The following is an 8,821-nucleotide window of genomic DNA, read 5'->3' as shown; positions in this document are numbered from 1 at the left end:
GAGTCTGCTTCTCCCTCTAACCCTACCCCCTCTTGCGCTCTCTCTCTCACTCTCTCTCAAATAAATAGAATCTTTAAAAAAATAATAAATAAAATAAAAAAGTAAAATAAAGTTCATACTGCAAAAAAGCCTTATAAACGCAACCAGTGTGGAGAATTCTTCCCTCACATCTCCATTTTCCTTCAACACCAGAGAATTCACATTGAGGCAAAGCCATGTCAAGTGCAGCAAATGTGGGAAACTCTTTGGCCTAAGCTCCAGCCTTATTGTACAGAAGAGTTCACACTGGAGCAAGGCATTGTGAGTGCAGAGTATATGGGAAACTCTGCACTGCTGATTGTGACTTCATTCAACACAGAAGAGTTCACATGGGAGAAAGACCTCATGAGTGCAGGGAATGTGGGAAAGCCTTTAGAGTCCAATTTGCTCAGCACCAAAAAATTCACACCAGAGAAAGGCCTCACCAGTGCAACAAATATGAGCAAGCTTTCAGCTGAAGGTTTAACCTCACTCAGCACCAGAAAGTTCACCACCATACAAGAAAGCATCTTGTGTTGGGCAAATGCAGGAAAGTCTTCAGCCAATGTCTGCTCTGATTCAGTACTAGAAACTTCACAAAGCGGGGGCAGACATCTGGGTGGCTCAGGTGGTTGTGCTTCCGGCTCCTGGTTTCAGCTAGGATCATGATCTCGGGGTCCTAGGACGGAACCCCTTGATGGGCTCTGTGCTCAGCAGGGAGTCTGCTTGAGGATTTTTCCTCTTCTTCTGCCGCTCCCCCCACTCAGGCCACGCACACACTCTCTCTCTCAAATAAATAAATAAATAAATCTTAAAAAAAAAAAAAAAACTTCACAAAGCAGATCAGCTTTAAGATTAAGTGCAGTAAATCTGAGAAAGCCTTCAGCTGATTCATTTCCTGGGCACAGGAAAGTTCACATGAAGCAAAGTCATAGACATGCAGGGAACATGCTCTCTCCTTGTTCAATATAATGACACTGAAGGAGAACCTTTATGAGGGAGACATGTTCCTGAAGTTGAAACTCATACATCTGAATATACACAGTGGAGAAACCCGCCCCCCCCATAAGTTCCAGATATGTGGGAAGCTTCCAGCAGTTGTTCTGTACTTCCTAACTTGCTTGGGGCGCTTGCCAAAATTGTCACTGCCAGTTACTGTGGCACAAGTAATCTCAGCTCTACCACCTGCCAGGTCTCCATGGTGTGCATTAGTCACTCCCAACCTGTTCAGGAAAGTAGATATCTGTGCTCTCTCTAGAGAAAATAATGAGCAGCATGAGCCTTTATGGGGACCTGTTCCTTTTTCTCTAATTAGGGCACATCCCTGACCCAGTTGTATCCTAAAGGACCTTATCTCAGTTCTGCTGGTCACTTGCAGAGGAGATTCACCTTCATGGACATTTTTGTTCTTCAGTGATGCTCATGATGGATTTTTCCAGCCTCCACGTCACCAACCTGTGTGACTCATGAACTGGCTGCCTTACCTTGCTTTGGTTTATGCAATAATAAAGGCCTCATTTTATTTAAACCAAAAATCAAACAAAACAAAACAACTCTAAAGGGGCATCCCAATTTCAGAGCTTCCTGTGGAGGGACATAGGTCTTTGCATCACAACCCAACTTCTCCCTCTGCCCATTCCTGCCTATTTCCCATCCCTGTCATATGTGTGGTTGCCAAGTGCACTCCCTAATAAACTTCGAATCTAATCTCTGTCTCAGAGCCTGCTTCCCAGGCAATGCAATCTGTAGCAATAACTTACCCCAGTTTGCAATATTTTAGAAAGCAATAAATAAGACACTGTAAATAAAGGTGCCTAGGGACACAACTCCAGGGACACATTTATTGAAGGTTAGTCCTTTTGGCTCTTATCATGAAAAGTTTTCTATCACTTCTATCAAGGCTTTGTGCCCTCCTAGCTTGTACACATTTTGTGTTATAGAGAACTATTCTTTCTTTTTTTTTTTTAAGATTTTATTTATTTGACAGAGAGAGAGAGACAGCCAGAGAGGGAACACAAGCAGGGGGAGTGGGAGAGGGAGAAGCAGGCTTCCCGCGGAGCAGGGAGCCTGATGCGGGGCTCAATCCCAGGACCCTGAGATCATGAACTGAGCTGAAGGCAGACACTCAACAACTGAGCCACCCAGGCACCCCTGTAGGGAACTATTCTTGCCTTGCTGACATTGCGCTCCTTTTTTCTGTGCTCTGCATTAACTTGCAAAATTTGCTCTTTAAGAGTATTTTCACTCAGGTCAAGGCCAGCTTCATGGGTGCATAACCTGCGTAGCTGCATGAGACCCAGTTCTTAAAAGGGTCCCACACTTGGTTTAGTGTTCTGCAGTTGTTGTCTTCGAAATTCTTCATCAATTTTGAACAAGGGCCTGGTGTTTTCATTTTGCACAAAGTATGTAACTGGTTCTGCCCTTGGCCACTTGCCTCCTAAGACATGATATAGATCTTCTGGTCCTTGAAAGAACTTACCCTTGACATGTGGTCAAAGGCTTAATGACTTCATTGGTTAGATCTCTTTTGGCTCCAAGCATCTTTGCTTTACCTGTCCAGCTGAACACTCTCTGGTATAATTCACTTTCCTCACTTCTTGGCTTCTGACAAAGTTCTTCTAGGGAGATAATCAACCATTACCTTCCCCAAGCCCTGCTAGGCCCAAGCTGGTATTTACAGACCTATGCAGTAGGTTCTCAGTAAATGCTTATCATTGGTAGACTGACTTATCAGACTTCCATAAGAAATCATCTAAATACTCTACTGTTTAAAGCAGTAATTCTGTTCATTCATTCAGTCACTCCCCAGTTATACTTACTTGGCTTGGACATAATTTGATTCTCTGCCCTAATTCATTTTTTGTGACAGATGCTCAGTTACTATCTCTACTATGCTCATCCATCTACTCAGTGTTTCTGGATCACTTCTTGTAATTCTTTTTCAGGTGCACCAGAGAACCTTCTGCAAATAGATGTTCATAGATGTTTGACAGTAGTGAATTGGTTTTGCTTTTGCTAATGTACAAAAGGAGGCTATGGTAGACTAGAAGGAACATAGATTTTGAAGTCAAAGCGGTCTGAATTGGATCTTGCCATTATGAGCTGCACAAAGGCTCCATTTCCTCATCTGTAAAAAGGTTAATTAGAAAGGCTTCCCTGTGTGATTGTTGTAAAGAATAAATGAGATAGTATATGCAAAAGAGACCCTTAATATTCATTTCCCCTTCTCAATCTTCTAAAAAAGCCAGGTTAGAGTCATTCATGCAGCACTGCTCTTGTAGATTTTTGTTCAGAACAAGATTCTGAACCATATATGCACAAAGGCATAACTGATCATGGTCTAAGGAAACACCAAAAGGGGTGACAAGTCATTCCTTCACCATTAAATACTATGTTTGGCTTAATACTCAAGATATCTAATGTCCATTTCCCCACTAAAATAAAATCAATAAAAGTATAATTCAATGCATTAACTTAATCAACAAACATTAATGATCAATGATTCAACATTTTCTCCTCATTGCTAAACCTATGAAGAGTGCTAGGTATGGAGTTTGAACAAAACAGGACAGACAGATCTCTACTGCCGTTTTACCAAGTTTTACCAAGTTACCTTCAGGGAATACAATATAGAAGAGATCCTTGCACCAATGGAATGCAACTATTCAATTAACAACAGGACATTAAAAATTGCTTATGTTAAATGCATAATGCTGAGATCTGCAGAATCACTGCCAAACCCCTATTTCTATTTTTTTAAATACATAGAAATGCTACAGTGAAATATACTACATGCAAAATATTAGAAAATCATCATGACCATTTTCCTCTGATATACCAACAAATATTTTGGAAGAAGGAAATAAAAAGACAAATTTTCTTTCAGATCAAATCAAAAAAATTTGGATAAGTGTATACATTATTTTCAAAGATTCTTCAAACTAATTTTGCAAACATCCTGAATTTGGCTCCTAAATTCCCAACCATTCATTGGCTCTTGTATATCAGTATTCACAGGATCACATAATAAATATTGGAAGTCTGGATTCCAAATAAACACACTTGGATTTTTAAAAAGTGTTTAATGGATGTACTTTATTAAAATGGTGTTTTGAACATGGAGATACATGATTTTAGTCTGTTCACAATTACTCTAATACATACATTTAAAACAATGGTCAAAGCAGCAATTACATCAACTCACTAGGAACAAGTACAAAGTACACCCAAGTAGCACTTTGGTTAAATTGTAAAACAGTGTACACAGGAGCACTTCAGCAGAAATTAAATTAACTTGGGACACATTAAGCTGCTAAATTTTGTACTGGAATCCAAAGGCAGATGAGTCATTCTTGGAGGGGGAAGAACTCTATGGTTTCACAGCCCAGAATACTTAATTGACCATCAGTGGACCATTTGAGCCACCTAACAACCAGTGGGAGCTGCCCGAGTCCATGGGTCTCATTCCAGATACCAAAAGCAACAGGGAGGTCATCAGAATTTGGCTTGCAAAGACACAGCATTTTATTTCTGCTTAAGTCATCCAGGTAAGTGAACCTAGTAAGTACAATAAAAGGTAATCCAACCAAAATTTTATGTCACTTTCCATGGATAAGAGTATGTGAACAAATGAAGTGCTAAATACAAATCCATGTTTGTATTTAACTGTTTGATGTTAAACTTTAACCACGCCTTGCCCCGCCTCGAAGCATTTTCTTACTATCATATTACCTTGAAACTAAATCCTTGTCCATTCTTAGAAACTAAATGTCCTGTCTGACATTGAGGAGTTAGCACAGACCTAACTCATTCTCTGCCAGGATTTTTAATTAAAAAAAAAAAAAAAAAATCAAATTCCTCTTTGAAAAAATAATTTTTATTCAGATTATGTGCTAATAATTCTTCAAAGCAAGTAATTTCTTTTTAATTTTGGAACTTGAGAACAATTCACATCATAGAGTACAGAGATTCAAAACTGTTTCCTTCAAAACAAACTAATTTTTTTTTCAGAAGAAAAATGCATAAGACTTTGAAGCACTTAAACACAAAAATCTACAACAAATAAACAGTTGATGGAGAGCAGGACAGCATTACTTTTGAATATATTAGGTACTTAAGAACTTATACTTGTGAAAAATCACAATGATTTTAAGAATATTTTGCCAAGTCAATGTTGACAAATAGTTTGGCAACACATTTGATAAAGATGATTGATATACTACATATAAATGAAGGGCAAGTGTAAATTATAACAGATTTAGGTTTAATTACATTAATATATAATCTACACTATAGCTACACCCACATGGTAACAGCCACATGGCAAAATCACAGTTATAGCTAAAAAACTATATTTAGAATAGTCCTTTTTTCCCTACTATTTGCATAATTCCTTGTAGGCTTAATATCTTTTTGTGGATTACAATAACCTACAAATTATACCTCAACATTGTGGCTTAAAAAACAAACACCCATATGTTTTTATGCTTTAGTCAAAGTTGATTGATTTCGAGTTTTAAAAGCTTTTCAGATGAAGCAGAGCAAAGTCCACCCCATACTAAGGCCTAGACAACCCTACAGATTCCTCTTTGTTAAACCTGGCAATCTGCCTCAGTGCATCAGTGACTTTTGAGCTTGACAACATCACTCCCACCCTGTGAAGAATTCAGATCAAAAATGAAACCTACATTTTCAGAATGTCATTTTGTGCTTTAGAGTTTTCATTTGCTTGTTAGTTTGGAAATTCTCCATACTCCTAAGTGAAGCTTCTATATTTAGGTTCTGGGACCTAAACATATGTCAGAAAGAGCAAGAAAGCTTTCCAGCTTTCTTAGCCTACCTTTGGTTCCTCACTTCCCAGACAATGAACAGGAGACTATTTTCTTTCCTGTAATATTTTTTATTTTCACTAAGCTTCCTTGGGAAAAAAAATTGAAATATTTCTTTTTTTTTTTTTTTTAAGATTTTATTTATTTATTTGACAGAGAGAGAGACACAGAGAGGGAACACAAGCAGGGGGAGTGGGAGACGGAGAAGCAGGCTCCCCGCTGAGCAGGGAGCCCAATACAGGGCTGGAGCCCAATACAGGGCTCGATCCCAGGAACCTGGGATCATGACCTGAGCCAAAGGCAGACTCTTAACGACTGAGCCACCCAGGTGCCCCATGAAATTGAAATATTTCTTTGTCAACTTTTTTATCAAAGGAAAATTCCTGATTAATAAATACAGAAAAACTCAAGATTCATTTTCTTCCATTCCCCAAAAGATGAGAAGATGTGAATATTTATATCGGGCCATCTTCCTTCTAACAAACCTTTAAATGAAAACATAAAGACAGACAACAAGTCGACCATGAAAACTGAGAGTGGAAGGTATACTTTCTTCTTGGTTTCTTTTTTTGTTTGTTTTTACAACAAAACTCCACATCATTCTTAACACTCAGTATTTTCCTCACATCCTATTATTTTATTTGCAAATTACCATATAGCAATATAGCTTCAACATGCTAGTCTGCTTCTGTGTGTTCCACATCAATTAGCCACCATAAAATATCTCCTACAGCCATTTTAAATTCACTTCCTCATCTGCCAATAACCGTTGGTTCTCCGCTATAAAACTGCCCTCTGTTTGTCAGGAGTCCTTGGGGATAAACATACCAGTAATTTAAAGCTAACTGGTGAAGGAGCTATGCAGGATTGTTCCCTTTAATTCTCTATTACTCCAAAATTTACATTTGTACATACACCACACATGTAACAAATTTACATTGTCTGCCAAAATAAACTGCAGATATAATTCCAAACACGCATGTAGAGATGCACATTTTAACAGCAAACTTACATGCAGATATAAAGTAGTATAGTTTTACATTCCTAAGTTACACTAGCAAGCTGAAATACAGAATGCTTTAATGTTCTAGATTTATTGTTATGAATCACAGAAATAAGCGAAAAGGAGACATAAACCTCACACTATGTCTGTAGCATTGTCAGTCAGTGTGGTATCATTTTTACTGACACATTATCCAACTTGCTGAATCTATACAAAAAGTGACATAAACATACTATATACAATACACAGAACACGAAGTTAGAGATAACCAATGGAACCTTCATACAGAATACTTGATACCGTCAGTATTTAAGTTTGTATAGCTTTGACCAAAAGACTCAGCCTGTGCATATTTTTCTGATATAAAGGAGTAGTCTATGTATCTGTACAGCATTCTTAGCTACAGAAAAAAGAAGAATGGAGACCAAGGGACACAGCTGAAATACGAAAGTGCATCGTTGTCAACACGCACATACTTTAGCAATGTCATATTATCTGAATTAATGTCTTTTGCATTGTGAAGTTTACTAGTAAGTGGTCCAAAATACAAAATACAGTCACACGGAACTCCATTTTCACACTTACTCCTCGGTAGAGCTATTAAAAACGAACACTTGCGGCGAACACATTGCAGAGCCGTCAAAATGCCTACTAGTGTTGAAGACCTTGAAGGCGAGAATCTGTTCAAACGAATAAAGAACAAAAATGATCAAAAGAAACTCATAGCTGCCTAAGAGTTTTAAAAATTAGAACTGTAACACTCAGCAAGTGTGTCAAAACCACTTTGCATTTGCTCACTCAACTTCGAGACTCACAATAACTGAATGACACACATATTTATGCTGAGTATGTACAGCTGAACATAAATATGACAGCTACTTATGAAAAACTACAATGTAGATGGTTAGGATATTTACACTGTGTACTAATCTAGTGAGTCACAGAGTCACCCCGACACAGCTGACGCGTTTGATCTACTAAGTTTCTTGACATACTCAGGGAAGAACTGTTTCACAGAAATTCAGAGTCCCAGCAAGCAGTCAGGCCCATCGTCCACTGGAGGCAAAGCTTCTGCTGAATGAGAAGTTGACTTCAGAGTTCTTGTACTTCCCCCAGGCACCAAAAGGCACTACTACCGCAGTACTGTTATCTTCACTACCATACTGGATTGCCTGCGAGGTTTGGCAGGAGGAAGAAGAAAACACGGGACATCAGAGTCTGCACAAAGAAAAGTCACCATTCCTCTGGAAGGCTGTAATCCCGCGCAGAATAGCTACTAACCCAGTTACTTCGCATTCATTCAACATGTATCAAGGTCCACACAGTTTATTAGATCGTACACAGAATAACAGATGACCCCCCCAAAAAAACAACCATATTAACTATATTCCACTGTAGCAATTTTGGCAACAGAAAGACCAGTGGACTAAGATCAAGATATGCTCTGGAAGAAGAAAATAAAGCATTCAGCACAGGGACTAATACAAGGTAAAAAGTAATAACCTAAGGAAATGAAAGTGTATAAGATAGAACAACGATAAGGTTTATTATGTTCCCTACAAAATGGAAAAGTGGCATAAACTAAATTTCTACAGTAGGAGAACTGTAAATCAATTTTAAGAACTAATTCAAATAGCAAATGACAGGGCGTCTGGGTGACTCAGTCGGTTAAGCGTCTGCCTTCAGCTCAGGTCATGATCCCAGGGTCCTGGGATCGAGTCCCACATCAGGCTCCAGGGAGCCTGCTTCTCCCTCTGCCACTCCCCCTGCTTGTGCTCTCTGTCAATCTATCTGTCAAATAAATAAATAAAATCTTTTAAAAACACAAAACAATGGGGCGCCTGGGTGGCTCAGTTGGTTAAGCGACTGCCTTCGGCTCAGGTCATGATCCTGGAGTCCCTGGATCGAGTCCCGCATCAGGCTCCCTGCTCGGCGAGGAGCCTGCTTCTCCCTCTAACCCTCCCCCCTCTCA

At 39.0% G+C, this 8,821-nt stretch overlaps 2 protein-coding genes across 6 annotated transcripts in view; one reads left to right on the top strand and one right to left on the bottom strand.

The window, feature by feature from the left end:
- The window catches only part of LOC102748592 (putative E3 ubiquitin-protein ligase HERC6), a 580,669-nt gene that overhangs the window by 481,346 nt on the left and 90,502 nt on the right, over positions 1-8,821 (top strand). The window lies entirely within an intron of this gene.
- The window catches only part of PPM1K (protein phosphatase, Mg2+/Mn2+ dependent 1K), a 24,482-nt gene continuing 19,746 nt past the window's right edge, over positions 4,086-8,821 (bottom strand). For 2 of the 5 annotated variants that reach the window (XM_081812175.1, XM_081812177.1), the window contains one exon: positions 4,086-8,021. In XM_081812175.1, the coding sequence (XP_081668301.1) occupies positions 7,890-8,021 (132 nt within the window). In that variant the 3' untranslated portion in view covers positions 4,086-7,889. The remainder of the gene's footprint in view (positions 8,022-8,821) is intronic. The other 3 variants (XM_081812176.1, XM_081812178.1, XR_014142938.1) reach the window with 3 other exon arrangements.

Source organism: Leptonychotes weddellii, chromosome 2 (assembly GCF_054177405.1).
Source record: "Leptonychotes weddellii isolate Sample4059 chromosome 2, ASM5417740v2, whole genome shotgun sequence".
Taxonomy (NCBI): domain Eukaryota; kingdom Metazoa; phylum Chordata; class Mammalia; order Carnivora; family Phocidae; genus Leptonychotes; species Leptonychotes weddellii.
The sequence above is the reverse complement of the archived record's forward strand: the minus strand, read 5'-3'. Positions and strand labels throughout refer to the sequence as shown.